The following is a 22,689-nucleotide window of genomic DNA, read 5'->3' on the forward strand; positions in this document are numbered from 1 at the left end:
GACACTATGGTACCATTTCACCACTCATAACACTTCACCCTGCAGGTGCTCGCATGTAGTGAGGGCTGGGTGCTTGAACTTAGGTCCTTCTGTGGTCCTGTGTACACTCTATTGGGTAATCCCTGTTGTTTTCGCCGGGCTGGCTTCACGGGCAGGTAACAGACGACCAGGGACTCATGGTTGAGCTGTACGCAGTATCTCTTTATTCATGCAGGACGCAGCAGTATCTCTTTATTCATGCAGGACGCAGCGCAATCTATACCAAGCTAAGCTAAACTAAACACTACAAACAATCTTGTCCTTATAAATATACTAGCCCAGTAGGGTGGGAACAGGATGTGACGCAGAGAAAAGTGACTGGAGAGAAAAGTGACTGGTGAAAATCAGGGTATGACAAGGAGAGGGGGCGGAGCAGGCAAGAATTCTACCACTGAACCACCAATGCCCTGGAGGGAGGGTGGTGCTTGTTAACAGCGGTTATGCAAATAGAATGAAGTGGTTATGTAAATAGAATAGTGTTAAGCAGGGGGGATTAAACTAATGAAACAGAAGGGGTTTTTAGAAGCATACCAACAAATCCCCTTGCCTGTGAGACATTTTCACAGTTTCAGAGATAAGGAAATACACAGGCCCAGGGTTTCACACCTAGCATATGATGGAGTACTTCTCACTTCCAAAATTCCCCAGGAAGAGTCAGAGTCAGGACCCTCAGGGTCAGGTGGCTTGAGGCCTCAGCCAAGGAAACCCCAAGACCTCCCAGTGCCCCCCTGCCCGCAGTTACTACCTGGTAAGGGAGATAATCCTACCTACTGCCAAGGAGCCCATCAGGAACCTTCTTTCTCTTACCAGCAGTCCCCAAAGTGGATTTGCAGAGCTGTGGTGTGAGTGAGGCAGCATGATAGATAGAGGCCCAGATGCTCTGCTCTAGGAGACCCATATGTAAATGGTAACCAAACTTGATTTTCTCTGAAAATTGCCTGTGTGATTCATACAGCCCAATGCAGCCTGAGCTGTTCGGCATAAAAATGACTGTGGCTGTATTTCTCCTCCCTCATCATCTATCCTGTTCCCTTGTGTTCCCTCCCTTCTTCTGTTTTCCTTTGTTCTACTTTCATGATTCTGCAGACTATGCATTCTGACAGGTGGAGAAAGAGGGAAAGAAAGAGGAGGGGAAGGGGCAGGAAAAGGGAGAGCAGGAGGAGGGGGAAGAAGAAGGAGGGTTGATTTGTACTATCTCCAGTTCACTGCTCCATTCTACTTTGCTCCCTTCTGGTTCCCACATTTCTGATGTGGTTTCGACTGAGCCCGAGTCCCGGTTCTCTGGTGCTCCCTGGGCAGATGCCAGGGCTCCCATGAGTGAGCAGGGCAGAGCTTTGTCCTGGGCTACTGCAGTAGCTCCTCCTCATCAGTGAGGGACTCTGGAGGCCAACACTCTCTCCCCCCTCAGCTTAGCCCAGATGTGGAGGGTATCCCTTTCAGTGAGATTTTAGGAATGCTTTACCAAAAAATATTGGGGGCTTATTAAGGCAGAGATTGCTTACATTTGGATCCTCCAAAAGCAGCTTCATCTACAAAGACTTGGGTGCCAGGAATATATATGAGAGCTGAAGAACACGCCTGCAAGCAGGCTGAGGAAGGACTCCTTGGAAGGAGTAGCTATGCCTATAGCTACTGCAGGTGATGGAGTCATAGTCCCTAGGATTGTGGCCATCTGGGAGCCATAGTGCTGTGGGTGGGTTGAGGGAGCAGGTGTCTCTCTTTTTCTCTCAATTTTTATCTTCCATTCTCATCTCAATTTCTCTCTGTCCCTACTAAATAAATAAATAAAACAAAATATTGGAAAGTAATAAATAGGGATTCAGGTGGTAGCACATGGTGCAAAGTGTAAGGATCCCAGTTGGAGCCCCTGGCTCCCCACCTGCAGGAGAGTCGCTTTACAGGCGGTGAAGTAGGTCCACAGGTGTCTATCTTTCTCTCCCCCTCTCTGTCTTCCCCTCCTCTCTCCATTTCTCTCTGTCCTATCCAACAACAACATCAATAACAACAACAATAATAACTACAACAACAATAAAAACAAGGGCAACAAAAAGGAAATAAATAAACAAATAAATAAAATAAAACATTAAAAACAATAAATAATCAGGTGCCCAGCCAGGAATTCCAGGTGCTTGACTGGGCAGCCAGCAGGTGTGCACTGAACTAAGACCAGAGGGCAAGTGGACTCAAATGGCCATCTGACGCCCAGCCCTGCCCCATGAGCCACCCTTCCTCTGACCTCTGTGTCACTCTCCCCCAGGTGTAAGGAGCTGAAGTACTCCAAGGAGCTTCCCCAGATCTCCATCATCTTCATCTTTGTCAATGAGGCCCTGTCAGTCATCCTGCGCTCGGTCCACAGTGCTGTCAACCACACGCCCACACACCTGCTGAAGGAGATCATCCTGGTGGATGACAACAGTGATGAAGGTACAATGACTGTCCTGCCAAGTGCAGCCAACTCTGTGGGATGCTTTCTTTCTAGTCTCTTCCCCAACTGTCTCCTGGGTCCTGCAGCAGGTCTGGGCTTGAGGAAGAGGAAGAGATGTGGGTTAATACCAGTCCATTAGTTCTGAGTCTTCTCAGCCTCTTTCCTATTGTTGTTGTTAAAGATTTATTTATGAGGCTCGGTGGTGGTGTGCCCAGTATCCAGGATGAGGACCCAGGTTAAAACTCCTTGTCACCACTTGCAGAGGGGGACACTTCATTTCCTGGGAATGGCCTTCAGTGACACCCTAAGGCCATGACTTATAATGTTTCTACACCCTACTGTTCAGCTGTAGCAGTCAATATCATGTGCCACTTATCTATCTATATATCTATCTATCTATCTATCTATCTATCTATTTATTGGATATGGAGAAAAATCGAGGATGGAGAGATGGAAGAGAGGGAGAGAGAGAGAGAGAGAGACAGATAGACAGAGAGAGACTGACTGACTTGCATCACTGCTTCACCATTTGTGAAGCTTTCTCCTTGCCAGTGAGGACAAGGGGCTTGAATCTGATCTTTATGAATTGTAACATATGCACCACTGCTGAAAACTTGAATTGATAGCATTTAAAATTTTCAGGTTTTCCTGCTACTGTTGTCATTCTATTCCTGCCCCTTTAGTCACTATTCTTAATTTTTAAGATTTTCTTCTTTGCCGTTGGTGTCTTGTGGTTTTTGTTGTGATGTACGATATAACTATAGATGTTAATTTATTGAGTAGAGGCAGAGAAAACTCAAGAAGGAAATGGGAAGATACAGAGGGAGAGAGAAAGAGAGATACCTGCAGCACTGTTCCAGTGCTCAGATGAACCTTTCCCCCCTCAGGTGGGGACTGGGGTCTTGAACCTGGGTCCTTGCACATTTGTGACATGTGCACTCTCCCAGGTGTGCCACTGTCCAGTCCCAGTATTGTTTACTTTATACAACTGGACTTGCCTTTGTCTGGGCTGGGCTTTATTTCAAGATGTCTGGAGAAGGAGTGAGGAAAGAAGCTGAACCAGGTTTTGAAAGAACAAGCAGAGGCCAGCAGCAAAGTAACTGGGGCTGAACTCTCAACCTAGTGTGAGCCAGCCCCACATAACACATGAGCTCTGGAAGCCAGTCATCTTCAGTAGATGTCACAGTTCAAGTTCCTGCAGAAACAGACCCTAAAATCAATATTGAGGTACAAGACATGCCCATTTGTAGTTTTGCTTTCCACGTTATAGTTGCCATTCTGATGATATAAGATGGAAGATATAAGATGGAAGATTTTGAGAGAGAGACCACATTTATATGTGCACACACACAGAGACACTTACAGTATGTCATTATAATTATTTTATTTTGATTGGTATTTATTGCTGTTATTCTCTTACTCTGCCTAATTTATAAAATATACTTTTATCTAGAAAAAGACAGTACACAAGTATAGGACTCAGTGCTAAACTTGGTGTCAGACATTCAGTGTGGTTCTTGGATTATGTCCTCTGTGGGCAAAGTGGGATTTATCTGGTCAAAATTTTTTCATATTGGACCAGGCAGATACACTTGGTACAGAACATATCTTACAGTGGATGCGGAACAAGGTTCAAAGCCCCAGCCCCCATCTGCAGGGGGGAAGCCTTATGAGTGGTGACTCTTCATCTTCTCTATTAATTTCTACCCCTCTGTCTCTACCCAATAATTAAATAGATAAACAAATGTTTAAAATTTTAAAAATTATAAAAGTATTGTTTCATTAGAACATAGGTGTGCATCTCTGAATGTGTATATAGGTGTATCCCCTTTGTCCTGTTTGTCTAGTTTATTTGGGAAATGAAGCCTACCACTAGGTGATGAGGAAGTAAAAGAAGAAAGAAAGAAAGAAAGAAAGAAAGAAAGAAAGAAAGAAAGAAAGAAAGAAAGAAAGAAAGAAAGAAAGAAAGGGAAAGGAAAGGAAAGGAAAGGAAAGGAAAGGAAAGGAAAGGAAAGGAAAGGAAAGGAAAGGAAAGGGAAGGGAAGGGGAAAGAAAACAAAAGAAAGAAAGGAAGAAAGGCAAGGTAGGCCTTAGGAAAGAAAGGCATGTCTCAAGGAGGTGTTCTTCAGAGTGCTTCTGGGAAGGGGAACAGGTGCTCAGGGTAACTGATGACCCAGTCATACAGTTCTCAAGGGTTGGGGGAACTGGGGGTGTTGATAACACCATTAGCACCAGCACTTCCTGGAGCCCCACATGATTCTCCGATTCTCATTCACTTTCCAGAGCTTTTGCACTTCTTTCAAGCTTTCAGGTGATGCTTTTAAGGCAGGGGCCATATATTTATTTGTTTTGCCTTCAGGGTTATTGCTGGGACTCAGTGCCTGCACCATGAATCCTCTATTCCTGGAGGCCATTTTCCCCCTTTTGTTGCCCTTGTTGTTTTATCGCCATTGTGGATATTATTATTGTTGTTATGTCATATTTGTTGGATAGGGCAAAGAGAAATCAAGAGAGGAGGGGAAGACAGAGAAGGTAAAAGAAAGATAGACACCTGCAGACCTACTTCACTGCTTGTGAAGTGACCCCCCTGCAGGGGGAGAGCCAGGGGCTCAAACTGGGATCCTTAACGCCTGTCCTTGTGCTTTGTGCTATGTGCGCTTAACCCACTGCACTACCACCCAACCCCCATATTTTCATTGTGTTATATTTTCTTGCTTTTTTTTTTTTTTAAACGCAGATCCAGGAGTGGGACCTAGGGCTTTTTGATTATATTCTAATACTAAGCTACTTCCCCTTCCCTATCTTTGTTTTATATTTGAGAGAGAGAGAGAGAGAGAGAGAGACCAAATCCACCATCTATTGAGCTCCACTCTCTGTGTATGTTGTTCCCAGGTGGTAGCAGGGTTGACCCCAGAGCGTCACACATGGAGAAGATGCTCTATGACTTCTGATCTACCACCCTGACCTCATGAAGTATAAACATGGTCTAAATAACTATGGTTCCAGAATGACAAATGGGCAGAGGTATTTCTGGTCCAGTTTGACCATAAAGTTCATTCCCATTCAACCTCCAATCCTTCCATATGCATTTTGTTTTTTCCCCATATGCATTTTGTTTTTTCCCCATCTAGCTTCTATTTTTTCTTTAGACCAGGAGTACTTTTCTTTAACTTGAAGAGGAATATAACTTTCTTTTCATTATGGAGAGCCTTCTTTCTGAGTGATATTAATAGAATTGTGTAAATGTTTTGAATGCAGTTGAAAAGACACCTCCCCCTGCCCCCCCCCACCCTCTCATGCATTGTAACCATGGACTTGAATTCCTGGCAGACATCAATTGTATGTGTCTAGGTGGACAATGAGTTTATTTTCTTAAATCTTTTTTTTTTATAATGGCGTACTGAACTCGCCTCCAATAATGACTGTTCCTCCCCGTGCATCTTAATAGTGTTTGATATTTTGTATCTTGTTGTTTGTTCCTCTGGCAACTATAGATTTTTATCTGCATGGTTTCATTATTAGCACTGGATGTTACCATTATGTAAATCCCCTTTATCTGGAAAGTGTGCCTCTTCTTGTTCCTTGTCTTGCATTTAGTTCATCTAACATAAATATCGTTGTCCCTAGCTACATTCTGTTTGTGTATGATTAAGACATTTTTTTCTAGTCTTGCCATTTTTTTTTCTGATCTTAAAAGTAATGTATGTTCTCTGTAGGAAAATGAAAGTGTACTAAGAAGCATATGTGACTGGAAAAAAATTGAAATGACCAACCAAAAGCAAATGCTTGTATACCCAATCTTAGATCCCTGCTCCTGTTTCCCCCCACAACCCACCCACCCACTGGGGCTTCACTGCTCCAAGCTGATGTTTTCAGACAGAAAGAAAGACACCAGTGGGAACCAGGCTGAAACCTGGGTCTTGCACATGACAAAGCAGGTACACTACCCAGGAAAGCTATCTTGTCATCCTCACCCTCTTTTGTTAATGCCCTTTTTTGTTTTTTTGCCTCCAGGGTTATTGCTGGGGTTCGGTACCTTCACTAGGAATCTACTGCTCATAGAGGCTATTTTTCCCATTTTGTTGCCCTTGTTGTTATTGTTACTATTGCCATTGCTGTTGTTTTTGGGTAGGACAGAGAGAAATTGAAAGAGGAGAGGAAGACAGAGAGGGGAATACACCTGCAGACCTGCTTCACTGCTTGTGAATCAAACCCCCTGCAGGTGGGGAGCTAGGGGCTCAAACCAGGATTCTTGAACTAGTCCTTGTGCTTTGTGCCATATGTGCTTAATCTGTCATGTTACCACCTGCCCCCGTTAATGCACATTTTACTTAGCTACAGTTGCATTAAGTGACGGCTTCTCTTCCTCCTGAACTATGAAGTAGAACATCTCTCTTTTAATTAAGAACATTTTTCAGTGGCATGATCGTGGTGTATTGGTTAAGCACACATCACCATGCACAAGGACCCAGGTTTGAGCCTCTGCTCCCCACCTGCAGGGAGAAAGCTTTACAAGCAGTTAAACAAGTACTGCAGATGTCTCTTTTTCTCTCTATCTCCCCCGGCCCTCTCAATTTCTCTCTATCCTATCAAATATAGAAAAAAGAAAAGAAAAGGAAAAAGTGGCCACCAGGAATGGTGGATTTATCTTGCTAGTGCTGAGCCCTAGTGATAACCCTAGTAGTAAATAAATAAATAATAATAATGCTTTGAAGGGGCTGGGTGATGGCACACATGTTACCATGTGCAAGGACCTAGGTTCACATTCCTTGGCCCCACCTGCAGGAGGAAGCTTCATGAATGGTAAAGCAGTGCTACAGGTGTCTCTCTTCCTCTCTTCTGCTCTACCTCTCCCTTCCTCAGAGAAGAGTTCAGTGTCTTATCCACTGCACCACCTCTTAGGTCAACAATTTGAATATTGGCACTGGTCTAAATAAGTTCCAGGGAAGATGTGGCTCTTTATGCTTAGTGGATGCCTCTAGCTGACATCACTCAGGCAAAATCCACAGGGTATCTCTGTGTTCCATGTCCTGTGGTCACTTCCCTGCCCCATGGTCCACACCTATTGTGGTTGGGGGCTTCTTTCCAGCATGTTTCATCTGCCAATGCCATTCTGTATCCCCTCCTCACTCTCCTCTCATCATTGTCTCCCTGAACCCAAGGGTCAGTCACCACCAGGATTGATGATCCCCACATCCAACCTCCCAGCTCAGAGCCACATGATCTGGCCTCTGAGCTGTGTGCCTGTGACTTCTTTCCCTCTGAAGCTTAGTCTATTGACTGAATTGAAAGCCTGATGTTTATATTATTATTATTATTATTAATTTATTTAGTCATGAAGTCAGGAGAAAGAAAAAGAGCAAGAGTACCACTCCGGTGCATTTGATTCTGGGGAGTCAACTTGGAACCTGGATCCCAAGTCCAGTGCTTTTTCTTTTTCACATTTGCTGATGTTCAAATTCAGTGATCTGGGATGAACAGGTGAGTGCACAGGGGACCTTGGTTGGGCTCCAGGCACTGCCTATACTGGAGTGATGCTATTGTCTCTCTCTCTCTCTCTCTTCCATCTCTCTTATGCACTCCCCCTTCATCCTCTTTTTATCTTCCTCTCAGAAAATAAGTCAATCAATCTTAAAGGGGGGGGGGTTGGGCAGTAGTGCAGTGGGTTAAGCACAGGTGGCATGAACTGGCATAAGAATTCCGGTTTGAGGGGGTCGGGCGGTGGCGCAGTGGGTTAAGCGCATGTGGCGCAAAGCGCAGGGACCGGCGTAAGGATCCCGGTTCAAGCCCCCGGCTCCCCACCTGCAGGGGAGTCGCTTCACAGGCAGTGAAGCAGGTCTGCAGGTGTCTATCTTTCTCTCCTCTTCTCTGTCTTCCCCTCCTCTCTCCATTTCTCTCTGTCCTATCCAACAACGAATTGCGTCAACAAGGGCAATAAATAATAACCACAACGAAGCTACAACAAGGGCAACAAAAGGGGGAAAAAATGGCCTCCAGGAGCAGTGGATTCATGGTGCAGGCACCGAGCCCAGCAATAACCCTGGAGGAGGAAAAAAAAAAAAGAATTCCGGTTTGAGTCCCAGGCTCCCCACCTGCAGGGGAGTCGATTCACAAGTGGTGAAGCAGGTCTGCAGGTGTCTGTCTTTCTCTCCCCCCTCTATCTTCCCCTCCTCTCTCCATTTCTCTCTGTCCTATCCAAGAACAATGACATCAATAACAACAACAATAATAACCACAACAATGATAAAAACAATTCAACATTTGGTGGGGACCAGTGGTTTGAACCTGGGTCCTTGCATACTGTAATGTGAGCACTTAATTAGGTGTACCACTGCCAGCCCCCCCCCCCCCTTTTAAGGGAGTTCAGTGCATCCTGATTTCTGATTCTTTGCATGTTTCCCCCACCCACCCACCCTTTTTGGAAACCTGTGGAGTCTTTGTCCCAGAGTTTCAGATTTTGCAATAATAACTTTATTGGGATACAGCCTTTATCCATTGGGTTGGCTATAGAGTGGCTCCAGTATGGATCTAATATCAATATCTACCAATGTTTGCAAAACTTCTTGGATTATTTAATTGATAATTCTCCATTTTCTCTAGTCTGTCAGACTCTCCCATTATTCTTTGTTGAAACCTCCTAAACTGAACCTCTTTTTTTCCCTTTCTCTCTTTTGTTTGTTGTTGCTTTAGTATAATTTCTCTTTCACTTCTGTTCAGTTTTTTATATCTGTTATCAAGATTTTATTTCCAAGTGATCATATTTTATTTCCTGAAAGTTCCTTTTCACAGCTTGTTATTCTTACTTAATTCAAGCAATATATTTTCTTATCCTTGGGAGAATATTACTACAATTTTCAGCTTCTTTCTTTGCATTGTCTGTTTCCATTCCTTGTCTTTTATTTTCTGTTAAACAATGTGGACATTTCTGTCTCCTAGGCTGGGACTCCTTAGATGCCAGAGAGTCTGTTGTCCACTAGGGACTGCCCTTTAAAAGATGATTAGATGTCTAGAGGCTGGGGTTTAGGTGGAGAATGGAGGGGTGGTGTTTAATAGGAAAGACAGTTTGAGAAGACTAAGAAGATTCTAGAGACATGGTGGAGGTGATTGCACAACAGTATAAATATGTCAATGCCACCAGCCTTAAGCATAAGGAAAGCTAAAATGGAAATGTTCAAGGCATATACCTTTTAGTCATAATCTAAGAATGTGGTTATATGCTGGCCAATGGCACACCTGGTTGAAGACACACCTTAGCAGGGGCAAAGACCCATATTTAAGCCTCCAAGCCCCACCTTCAGAGAGGGAGTTTTATGAGCAGTGAAGCGGTACTGCAAATCTTTCTCTTTCTCTCTCACTCTCTTTTTTAGTTTAATTTGTATTTATTTTATTTGATAGAACAGAGAGAGAGAACTTGAGAAGAAGGGGGAGGGAGGGAATGAGAGAGAAAGAGAGAGAGAGAGAGAGAGGCACTTGCTGCATAGCTTCACCACTTGTGAAGATTTCCCCCTGTAGGTGGAGACTGGGGGCTTGAACCTGGGTCCTTGTGCATGGTAATACCAGCACTTAAACAGGTGCACCACTAATCACCCCTCTCTCTCATTCTCTAATACCCACCCTCCTTAATTTCTCTTTATCTCTATCAAATAAAAGGGTAAAAAAGGAAAGATGGCTGCAGAGAGCCTTGGATTTGCTGTGTAGTCACTGAGCCCCAGTGATAAAGCTGGTGGCAAATAGGTAAATAAATAAAGGGTTACACATGCTTGCTTTGGTTGGGAAAAAAAGACAGTATAGTGGTCTTCATAAGCTGGAGCAGGAAGTGGGGGTGAAGATATAGAGACCCCCTATTTCCAACAATCCTTTTTCAGATCTCCATTTGGTCTTTCCATTCTGCCCCTAGTTTAAGAAATACTTGAGTGATTCCATCATGTTTTAAGGATGTGCTCATGTATATAAACTGAGTTAGTTCCTCCAACGAAGAAAAAACTAGGGGTCAGCTGTCAGTCATCCACCACTGTAGCCATCCTGTGAATCTACTTTCTAATTTTCTCAGTTTTATGGTTGGTGTCTTCTAGCCTTTTCAATAACCTCAGGAGGCTATGGGCTTATTATTGTTGTTGTTGTTGTTGTTAATCTCTTTACCATATTTATCAGTGAGCTTTGAGTAGAAGGCAATATCAGATTTGTGAGATGAGTTTGTCCTTTTTTAAAGTTTTTATTTATAAAATGGAAGTATTGACAAGACCATAGGATAAGAGGGGTACAATTCCACACACAATTCCCACCACCAGAATTCTATATCCAATCCACTCCCCCTGATAGCTTTCTTAATCTTTAGCCCTCTGGGAGTATGGACTGAGAATCATTATGGGGTGCAGAAGATGGAAAGTCTGGCTTCTGTAATTGCTTCTCCACTGAACATGGGCATTGGCAGGTCAGTCCATACTCCCAGCCTGTCTCTCTCTTTTTCCCTAGTGGGGAAGGAATCTGAGAAGGCCAGGCTCCAGGACACATTGGTGGGGTCATCTGCCAGGGGAAGTCAGGCTGGCATCATGGTAGCATCTGGAACCTAGTGGCTGAAAAAGGGTTAAGATATAAAGCAGAAAAAATTGTAGACTAATCATGAACCTAAAGGCAAGAATATTGCAGATGAAGATTTGGGGGTCTCCATTTTGGAAAAAGCTAGTATGTCTATTTTAGGTATATTCCAAAGGCCCCATGACTTTATTAGGTTTTGCCTGAGCCTGACATCTGATATGCAGGTGGACCCAAGGTATTGTCTGGGGAGATGGTTTCATAGATGAATTTGTTTTATCCTGAATGTCCTGAGTTCAATATTAAGAACACTTCATATGAGAACAATTGATACATTGTACTTTGGATATGTGCATTATGCTGGTATCTTTTAAGGTTTTTTTTTCTTTTTTTTAAATGTTTTTTTTTTCAAGGCCAAGTGTTGGCACACCTGGTTGTATGCATGTTTTACCATGCACAAAGCCCTGAATTCAAGTCTGGGTCCCTACCTGTAAGGAGGAAGTGAAATACTACTGCAGGGGTCTCTCTTTCTCCCTCTCTATCTCTCCCTTTTCTATTAAATCTCTGTCCCACCAAATAAAATCAAAAAGTAAGAAGAATAAAAGGAAGGAAGAGAGAGAGAGAGACTGCCAGGAACATTAGATTTCTGATGTCTTCACCAAGCCCCAGCAATAACCCTGGTGACTATAATATATATATATTTTTTTTTCTCTGAATCCTCACCAATACCAATATTCTGATGAATCCTTGTGTTGTCTTTGCTATTCTGATGAGTGAAAACTTGCCTGTCATTTTAAAATATACATTTTTATTATTAGTCATGAAGAACACTTTTTTACATGTTTTAATTATACTTCTATTTTTTTTAAAGATTTGTCTATAGATAAGTATAAACTTTATTGTTGGAGTACTTATTAGTGCTTTATTGATTTATATGGACTGTATTTTTATTATCTTTATTTATTTATTGGATAGGGACAGCCAGAAATGGAGAGGTGGGTGGAGATAGAGAGGTCTTCAGAGAGACACCTACAGACCAGCTTCACTTGCAAAGCTTTCCCCCTGCAGGTGAGGACTGGGGGCTCAAACCTGGGTCCTTGCACATTGTAATACGTGCATCAACACCCACCCCCTTTATATGGACTTTATGTATTAAGTTGTATATGTATTTCGCAGTTCTTTCTCTCAGCTTATGTTTTCCTTCTTTCACATACAGTTTTGTTTGCTTTTTTAATTTTTTTAAAAATTTATTTCCTTTTGTTGCCCTTGTTGTTTTATTGTTGTAGTTATTACTGTTGTTGTTGTCCTCATTGTGGGATAGGACAGAGAAATGGAGAGAGGAGGGGAAGACAGAGGGGGGAGAGAAAGACACCTGCAGACCTGCTTCACAGCCTGTGAAGTGACTCCCCTGCTATAGGGGAGCCAGGGCCTCGAACCAGGATCCTTCCACCGGTCCTTATGCTTCGCGCCATGTTAGCTTAACCCGCTGCGCTACCGCTCAACTCCCTTGTTTGCTTTTTTCTGTGAAGCTCGGGCTTCACATGTGCAATTTCACCTTTCCTGGTTGCTTTTCCTTTAGATGAGGGGGTGGGGGGAGAGAGATACCATAGCTCTGAATCTTCCTCTGGTGCCAAAGCACCTCCCATGTGGTGTCAGGACTCAAATCTGGGTTGCAAGGCACATGCTGTAACTAGTGAACTATCTCTCTGACCCTATAGTATTTTTCACAGGGATACATTTTACATTCCTATATAGTAAATAACAAGAAAAATATTTTTAAGGGAGTGTGGTAAGTTTGGGAAAGGGGTTGAGTTCATTGTCAGGATATGTGAAGTCCAAAATCCTGAAGTCAAAGTCTTCCTTTGGATGACATCCTAAACAAGTGATTCACTGTAGGAGATGGTGTAAACAATCATACTTTTTTTTTTTTTTTTGCCACTATGGTCATTGCTGGGGCTCAGTGCCTACCTACATTGTTCTACTATTTCCAGTGGCTGTTTTCTTTCTTCTTTCCTTCCTTCCTTTTTTTTTTTTAATAGAAGGAAAGAAATAGAGAGAGGGATAGAGAAACAGAGAGGCAGGGACATCTGCAGTACTGGCCCATGGCTCCTGAAACTTCTATCCTGCCTAGTGGAGCTTAAACTGGGGTCCTTCCACATGGTGCTGTGTGTGCTCTCTACAAGGAGAGCCACCACATGACCCCCAGATATATTTTCTTGCTCCTAAACCTTTATTCTTGAAATAAAATTGAAAGTAGATTAAATATGTTTCATATTTAATTGTGAGAGCTTCCACATAAAGGTCCATGTCTCAAAATATAGTATCCCAAAAGTAGTTAAAAATAAACCCTGAAACCACTAGCCTGAAATGTCCTGTTTTTATGTTGCTAAAATAGTTTAGATTTGGGGCTGAGGATGGATCACATGAGAACAGATTGGCTACCGGGGAGCATACAAAGGAAGGAGGAGTCTCAGTGTCCTGACTCCGGTGGTAAGCTGGGGATCAGTTTTCTCCATGGAAGCAAGGAACATGTGGTGAAGGATGGAGGTCACAGTCATGGGGACAGTAATGCAAGTCCTGTACATGGATATTGGTTTATAATGAGGCACATCTGAAGCCTGGAGACTGTTACATTTCATTGTGACTTCTATTTAAAAAAGTGGTTGGGGCACCTGGTTGAGTGCACACATTACAATGCACAAGGACATAGGTTCGAGTCCCCCGGGGGAAAACTTTGTGGGAAAACAGGTCTGCAGGTATCTCTCTGTCTCTCTTCCTCTCTGTCTCCCCTTACCTTCTCAATTTCTGGCTGTCTCTATCCAGTAAATAAAGATAAAAATTAATTTTAAAAATGGTCAGCAGGATAGCTCATCTGGGAGGCCACCTGCTTGTCCACTTGTCTGACTTGGATTTGAGCCCCCAGGGAAACCATATGTGAGTAGTATGGCCTTGGGAGTGGCTTCAGTGCTGTGGTGACTCTCCCTCCCTTCCTCCTTTCCTCTCTTTTTCTGTCTCCCTCCCTCCCTCCCTCACTCTTTCTCAGATATATATGTCTGGTAGTCAGCTCAGAGTGATGAAGCCCTGGCAATGATTAATAAATGAATGACTATAAAATGAAGACAGGGAATGTGGTAGGTTTGGGAACTGAATTCACATGTTGGATATGTCAAATCCAAAATCTTAAAGGATTCCTTAAAATAATATGAGTTGTTTTCATTTCTGATTTTCTGATCCTTACTACATTTTCGGAAGTTGTACCACTAGTTTTTCACTACATTAAAAACAAAAAGAAAACAACTTCCTTCAGATGGGCGAAACAGATCACTTGGATTGCATAGTTCTGCCATGTCCAAGATCCAGCTTTGAGCCCTGCTCCTGCCTCACTGGAGAATGCTTTGCTGCTGTGATATCTCTCTCTCTTTCCCTCTGCCTCTCTCTCTCTCTCTCTCTGTCTCTCTCTCCATATATCTATATCTATATCTATATCTATATCTATATCTATATCTATATCTATATCTATATCTATATCTATATCTATATCTATATCTATATCTATATCTATATCTATATATCTCTCTCCATATACATATTTCTGAAAAAGTTATCCAGTGAAGCCCTGATAATGAAAAACAAATCTTCTTTCGTTACCTTCTTTAAAAATTTTTTTTATTTATAAAATAGAAACACTGACAAGACCATAGGATAAAAGGGGTACAATTCTTTGTCCTTAAGCTTTTGATTGTTTGTTTTGGGAGTGGGATCATGATTTGACCCAGCAGCCTGGGAAGTGGTGCATTGGTTATATGCACGAGGTCCTAAATTTGTACCTCAGCATTGCCTGTGCCAGCGTGGTGCTTTGGTTTTCTCTCTTGATCATTAGTAAATCAATAAACCCTAAAAGAAGTGGGGGAGAGGTGCAGCCCAGACTCCAACTGTGTGGCGTTAGCCATGGCATTTGATTGTTCTGATTGGAGTGAGCTGGAGGCTGCAATGACTTTGGGGCTGGGCTAGCCCAGAGAGTATTAGGAGTGCTTGTTGAGCATGTGGTGGAAGAAAAGACTGCTACTGACACCCAGCTCATTTTTAGCAGTCTGCTTCTGTGCCTTCTCCATCAGGAAACCTTCCTGGCGTGTAGGCTAGGGTTTGGGGTGGGGGCCTTGGCCTCTGCCTTCTTGTTAGCAGTGAATGTGCTGTCCTGCATTGGTTTATTTGCCCACCTCTGTGTGTGTGTGTGTGTGTGTGTGTGTGTGTGTGTGTGTGTGTGAGAGAGAGAGAGAGAGAGAGAGAGAGAGAGAGTCCAGAGATCCATTCTGCATTTGTGAGATTCTTAGATTTGGTCTTTCTAGCTTTGTTTCTGTACTGTGCAGTGGATCAAACCCAGAGTCTCATGCAGGCATGTTTTGTGTTCAGTCACTGAGCCATTTCCCTGACCCCCACCCCTAAACCCTAAGAGCCTTTGGGAAGATCCATAGCTCCTACTTGTACCATGTCTCCAGACCTTTAGTGAGTGGAGAGCCTAAGTTCTTTGGGGCTTCCAGTACACAAAGGTCTTTTCTCTGTTTCTTCCTGCAGTACCCTAGCGGATTCTGTTGTTGAGTGTGTCTTTTTTTTTTTTTTTTTTTGCCCCCAGGGTTATTGCTGGGGCTCCACTGGGTGTCTGCACTGAACCCACTGCTCCTGGAGGCTATTTTTTCCCTTTTGTTGCCATTGTTGTTTATCGTTGTTGTTGTTATTGTTGCCATTGTTGTTGTATAGGACAGAGAGAATTCGAGAGGACAGGAAAACGGAGAAGGAGAGAAAGGTAGACACTTGTAGACCTGCTTCACTGCCTGTGAAGTGACCTCCCACTGCAGGTGGGGAGCCGAGGGCTCAAACTGGTATTCTTAATGCAGGTCTTTGCTCTTTGAGCTATGTGCACTTAACCTTCTGTGCTACCGCCCAGCCCCTGTTGAGTGTGTTTTAACCTAAGTTTTAAAAACAAGTTCCATCCAACATTCTTGGGGCAGCTGGATGCCCAGTCATAGCATTTTCCCATAGACAAGTGCCTCTGGACTAACTCTTCTCCTGGTGGGCTGTGGTCCACTGCTGGGAGCCAGGAGGCTGAGCTAGGAGACTCTGGAGTCCAGGATTAGACCCTCTGGCTTCCAGATTGGATGGTGGGGGCTCACTGGCCTCCTTTGCTTCACTTCTGGCTCTGTAATTGCGGAGCTAGGAGAAATCTTGTGTTTTGAGAAGATAAGAAGGTACTGAGCAGAGTAGCTGAGAGACGCCCTGCAATTAATCACACAACTACACTCTGGGGCTTATTTCACCTGTACCCCCTCACCCCCTTTTCCCGTAATCAGAAAGAAGACCTGTGTTGTCCCCAAGCAGATCACTGCAGGGTGACAGTATGGGCTTTGTGCTTCTGTAATAACAGCAGGATTGTGCACCTACATGTCTCCCCGGGTGTTTGGGAGGCAGGGGATGAGGGGGAGCGTGCTCCTCTACCCCAGGGATTGTGGGGCCCCAACTGCATGTGCCAACTGGCTCTACTACGAGGAACAATAGACCACTTTTGTATTCTGAAACAAGAAGGGAGTCACAGAAAGTCTGGGGTTGGAAGATAGCTCCCCGGGTAGGATGTGGGACTTGTGGTGCATGGAACTTGTTGAGCCCTGGCACCACATGGGAGTGCCATGGCACGTCGGGGGTGGGGGTGTTCTGATGCTGTAATCTCTACTACTACTACTACCACCACCAATAATAATAATAATAATAATAATAATAATAATAATAATAAGCATGTTGGTAGCACAGCAGGTTAAGTGTACATGGCATGAAGTGTAAGGATCACAGTTCAAGCCCCTCCTGGCTCCCTACCTGCAGGGGGGTTGCTTCGCAGGTGGTAAAGCAGATCTGCAGGTAGGTGTCTATCTTTCTCTCCTCCTATCTGCCTTCCCCACCTCTCTCGATTTCTCTCTGTCCTATCCAACAACAGCAATGGCAACAATAACAAAGGCAACAAGGACAATAAAAATAGAAGAAAAAAAAGGCCTCCCGTAGCAATGGATTCATAGTGCAGGTCCCAGTGATAACCCTGGAGGCAATAAATAAATAAATAAATAAATAAATAAATAAATCACTCAAAAGCAATAGTCCCAGGCACTGGGGAAAAAGAAAAGTTGCGAGATTTAAAAACATCAATATCTTAAGTATTCTTCATTCAGTTTCCATCTGTAGCAACATTTTGTAAAACTGGCTCATTATCAATAGTCAAGAGGCTTTGGAGAGATTGATGGTGGTGCATTCTATGAAGATTTCACCAGTTTAGTGTGTGTGTGTGTGTGTGTGTGTGTGTGTGTGTGTGTGTGTGTGTTTAGTTCTGTACACTTTTATCTTATGTTGATTCCTGGAGCTGCCACCGCAGTTGGGCTGCAGATGTTCTTGCATTATAGGTTCTGGAAAGTCTTGTGACCCAAGACCAGCTCCTAGCCCAGAGCTGCCCATTCACTTGCATTTTGACCTTAGGGTGGGATGATCACCTGCAGCATCCTCAGGGACAGAGCCTGCTCAGCCCCTGATTCCCTCCTTCCACATACACAGGAGCACATGATCTGTCGGCTGTTTAATTACAAGCAAGAAGCCTGCTAGTAAATCTCCCAGAGGGGCCCATAAGCAAGGCTCAGGAACAGGAGGCACTATGCAAATCCAGAGCACATGTGACAGATATCTCCTGGAGGGGCCACTGGCCCACACTACAACCTGCGCTCACATCTGCTCAGATCATCACATACAAAGGATCATCGTGCCCATGTTGAAGAAGCTGGAGCCTGGAGCCAAAGAGCTCACCTGGGTGGTGACCTGCTTCTGCCATGCACACAGCCTAGAGTCCAGCCTGGTTCCCATCAGCCTGGCAGAACATTCATGCTATGGTGTCTTTCTCTCAGTACTGGTCTTTTTCTTTTGATAAAGATTTTTTTTTTAATCTGTTTTTAAAATTATTTATGTATTTATTCCCCTTTGTTGCCCTTGTTGTTTTTATTGTTGTAGTTATTATTGTTGTTATTATTGATGTCATCATTATTGGATAGGCCAGAGAGAAACGGAGAGAGGAAGAGAAGACAGAGGGGGAGAGAAAGATAGACACCTGCAGACCTGCTTCACTACCTGTGAAGCGACTCCCCTGCAGGTAGGGAATCGAGGGCTCGAACTGGGATCCTTATGCTGGTCCTTGTGCTTTGCTCCACGTGTGCTTAACCCACTGCACTACCGCACGACTTCCCCTCTTTTGATAAACATTTAAAAAAGTATTTTACTTTAATGAAGAGAGGCCAGAGGGCACTGCTCAACTTTGGCTTATAATGATGCTGGGGATTCAACTTGGGCCCTCAGAGCTCAGGCATGCAAGTCTTTTGCAGAACCACTATGCTGTCAACCCAGCCCTCTTTCTATTCTCTCCTTTCCTCTTTCCCTTTTCTTTTGCTCTTTCCCTCCATTCCTCTTTCTTTCTTTCTTTCTTTCTTTCTTTCTTTCTTTCTTTCTTTCTTTCCTCCTTTCCTTCCTTCTTTCCTTCCCTTTCCTTTCTTCCTTCCTTTCTTTCTTTCTTTTTTCTTTCTTTCTTTCTTTCTTTCTTTTCTTTCTTTCTTTCTTCCTTTCTCTCTTTCTAACTTTCTTTCTTGCCACCAAGATTTTCACTGGGGCTCACTGCTTTCTCAATGAGTCCACCACTCTTGATGAGTACCCACCTTTTCCCCCCTTTCTTTTATTTAGTAGGACAGGCAGAAATTGAGAGGGGAGGGGAAGACAGAGAGAAAGAGAGATGCCTGCAGTATTACTTTCTTGCTTATGAAGTTTCCCCCTGCAAGTGAGGACCAATGGCTTGAAACCGGGTCCTTGCACTTGCTAACATGTGCAGTCACCATCCAAGTACATTACCCTCCAGCTGTAGATTCCTTCTCTATCTACTCTATCTGCTGGGAAAAAATTAACCTGGAGCAATGAAGCACTTAACAATGACAAAAAAAAAAAAAAAGAGCAAACAAACAAAAACTTCTGAGAGACAAGTGCTATATCCATATATCCATGACTGCATAACTTGATTTACAGGAGCCCAGGCTCCAGCTCAGAATCTTTGACTGTGACCTTGAACCTTATCCCTCTGGCTTTCTCCCCCTGACACCTCTATCCTTCTTCCTACTCCCTCCTTGCCCTTTCCTGCACCCTTACTTGATTCACCACCTTTCGCCCACTAAGACATTTCAGCCACACGAGCTGCAAATGTGAGAATGACAGGTGCATTGGGGTCAGTACCAGCAGAGCTGCTGTTCTGCCAGAATGTCCCCCTCGCAACATCTGCTTGGTGGTCAGTGCCTCCGCTTCTGCTGTCAGGTATCTTGATAGCTTCCTGCAGGGCTAGAAGACACGCATTTGTTAGCCTTTGGGACCCTCATACAAGCTCTATTTATAGAACATTTTCATGCCACCTGGCACTTAATAGCATGCTATTTTGTGAGCATACATAAGCACTGCATATGTGTACAGAATCCATGCTGTCTTTGACCTTGGGCAATTGAGGCTCTGAATACCAAGATCCCCAGCCTGCTAGAGAGGTGTGAACTCACCCAGTGCTTTTCTCTAGAGATTTCATCCCTGGCTATTGTCTGTATGTAAAAGAAAACTCTAAAGGGGCCAGGTGGTGATGCATAGAGAATGCTACCATGTGCAAGGACTCAGGTTCAAGTACCAGACCCCACCTGCAGGAGGGAAGGTTCAGTGCTGCAAGTGTCTCTCTATTTCTTTCCTTTTCTATCTCCCCCTTCTATTATTTCAATTTCTCTTAGTCTCTATCCAAAATAAATAATGGTAATAAAAGAGTGAAAACTTGGGAAGTGACCAGGAGCCAATGTGGCACCCTGTTTTTCCTGTGGCTTCATGTTTCCTGTGCTCTGTGTTGCTCTCCCAGTCTGAATGAATGTGATTTCCCATTCTGTGAGGAGGAAGTCGGCCAGCTTCTGAGTTTTCAGAATCAATATCATAGTAAATAAGAAACATAATGAAAGAAAAACACAACCTAGCCTGCAGACAAATCTTATCGTTTAAATTCACATGTTATTATTAGCAGCTGCTGCAAATGCCAGACTTTCAACTGCCTTTTGATGGGGGTCAAGATTGGGGAATGATGTTTTAATTTGGGGTAAATTTACAGGCACCACCTATAGGCATTTTGTTGTTTCTCAACTGGTTGATTGGTTGCTTGGGGGTGACTTTTGAAAGGTGAAATTCAAATGGAGGGAGCGGTGAAGAATTTCTTAACAAAGGAATTGAAAGCAGAGACTGGCTTGCTTTTCAAAGCACCTCTTATGAATGTTCAGCTCTGTGTGATATATTTAGTTTAATGCTCTGGTGTTTTGTACTTCCCATCTCTTCCTTGGAATTTTTTTTTTTTTTTTTTTTTTTTTTTGGTCTTTTGCTTTCTTTTGTCCTTGCTTTGATCTCAGCATGGAACTACCTGTAAAGTGCTTTCACACACAGAAAAAAACATCCTTTTTTCATGTGCCCCCCCACCACATTCTTTCTAAAGTTTCTTGCTCTCACCTCTTCCTTTACTCCCATAGAAAGAGAATGCAGTTTTCAAGTCCACAAAACTGAGCGGGGCACATACATCACAGCTGTCCTTCATGCTATTTCATCCTGTGTTTTCACATGCTCATTCCTCTCTCCATTTGTATTCCTTTTTATATATTTATTTATTGATTGATTTATGATAGAGATAAAGAGTAATTGAGAGGCAAGTGGGAGACACAGAGACAGAAGAGATTGGCAGCACTGCTTGTGAAGCCTCCCCCTTACAGGTGGAGACCAGGGTCAGTTCATGTAATTTGAGCCTAGTATTTCTAAAATGGACAGGCCATGTGATGGAGGGATGTCACTGGCTGTTAGTTTGCTGCTGTCCCTTCAGAGTCTGGTGGTGCTGTCTGGGGGAGTTCTGAGCCCAACCAAGTCTCCTGGCTGCCCTAGCCCTTTTGAGCTGCTTCATTAGCCAGTGAACTTCTTTTCTGCAAATGACTTTTAACTCTCAGCGGAAAGAGGGCTGGAAAGATGACCTGTGTTGAGCCCAGAGCAGAAGTAGGGAGGCGTCAGAGCTGCCAGAGATCCAGTTCCATGAGCTGCCCAACAACTTCAGCTTTCAGAACATCACATCCACTGGAATCATTGGCAAAATGGCCTGACTTTGTCAACTTTAGAAAAAGTAGTCAGCTGTTCTGTACTGGCTTGCTTGAGGGATTTTTCCCTTACCATGAGAAAGAATTCACAGGATACACTTGAAGATTTTTAGTGAAGAATATAGACTGACTTAGCATATACTTAGAAGAAGGCACACACCATGAGGCAGAGTATGGGCTTGATCTGGAGAAATGAGGCAAACATCTGACTTCAATTCCCAGGCCAATTAGAAAAATGTTTACTTGTTGTTTATCTCCAGGGTTATTGCTGGGGCTCAGTGCCTGCATTATGAATTATCATTCCTGGTGGCCATTGCCCACCCCTCCCTTATTTTCTTTCTACTTTATTTGATAGGACAGAGAAAAATTGAGAGACATGGGGAGGAAGAGAGGGAGAGAGATCATTGCAGATCTGCTTCAGGAAGCTTCCCCCTGCAGGTGGGGAGCAGGGGCTCAAACCTTGCACATGGTAGTGCATGCACTCAAGTTGAGTGTGCCTCTGCATGCTCCCTAAAAATACACATTTTTCCATGGGGCCAGGTGGTGGCACACCTGGTTAAGTTCTCACATTACAATGTGCAAGGACCCAGGTTCAAACCCCTGGCCCCCAAGTGCAGTGGGAAAGCTTCATGAGTGATAAAGCAAATCTGCAGGTGTCTCTCTGTGTCTCTCTCTGTCCCCCACCCCTCTCAATTTCTCCCCCCCAATAATAAATAAAAACATTTTTTTAAAAAGACAGATGCACTCCAGAGAATGTGCAAAGTCAAATCCTCCCCAGCACCACGCTCCAGGCTCTCAGGCAGTCAGCTTTAGGATAGATTCCGAGGGAACTGAAGCAGACTTAGTGCCACCAGTCCAAATGGCACAGTGGATACAGAGAAATCAGTTCTGAGACAGACAGTAGAGGGAAGATATAAAAGACAGCTGAAAACTGTTCCTCTAATCTGATAGAGAAAAAAAAATGTAGGTGGAGTTAAGACTTAGAAAGGAAGTGAAGGCAGGAATGTAGAAAAATGAGCAAAATATATATAGGTATAGTTGGAAAAAAGGACTAGAAAGCTGCATCAGGGAAGAGAATAGATCCCAATTATGGGAAAATATATAAATATTATTAACTGTAAACCCCATCAATTTGACCTGAGGCCCATATTCAGCACAGGAGCCTATGTAACTTCTCCATCCCTGTAGCTCTGATCTGGCATTCTGTGGTCATGGATAGGAACATTTTTCCCTGGGCAGACGACCCTACCACGGTGTTCTGGAGCCCCATCTCCCCAGGCCTCTACCCCACTAGGGAATGAGAGAGACAGGCTGGGAATGTGGATCGACCTGTCAACACCCATGTTCAGCAGGGAAGCAATTACAGAAGCCAGACCGTCCACCTTCTGCACCCATAATGACCTTGGGTTCATACTCCCAGAGGGATAAAGAATAGGAAAGCTATTAAGGGAGGGGATGGGATACGGAGTTCTGGTGGTGGGAATTATA

General features: G+C 43.7%; 1 protein-coding gene across 2 annotated transcripts in view; it reads left to right on the forward strand.

The window, feature by feature from the left end:
- The window catches only part of GALNT17 (polypeptide N-acetylgalactosaminyltransferase 17), a 518,762-nt gene that overhangs the window by 254,694 nt on the left and 241,379 nt on the right, over positions 1-22,689 (forward strand). For both annotated transcript variants that reach the window (XM_060173552.1, XM_007523650.3), the window contains exon 3: positions 2,297-2,463. In XM_060173552.1, the coding sequence (XP_060029535.1) occupies positions 2,297-2,463 (167 nt within the window). The remainder of the gene's footprint in view (positions 1-2,296; positions 2,464-22,689) is intronic.

The sequence above is a fragment of the Erinaceus europaeus genome, chromosome 15 (genome assembly GCF_950295315.1).
Source record: "Erinaceus europaeus chromosome 15, mEriEur2.1, whole genome shotgun sequence".
Classification (NCBI taxonomy): domain Eukaryota; kingdom Metazoa; phylum Chordata; class Mammalia; order Eulipotyphla; family Erinaceidae; genus Erinaceus; species Erinaceus europaeus.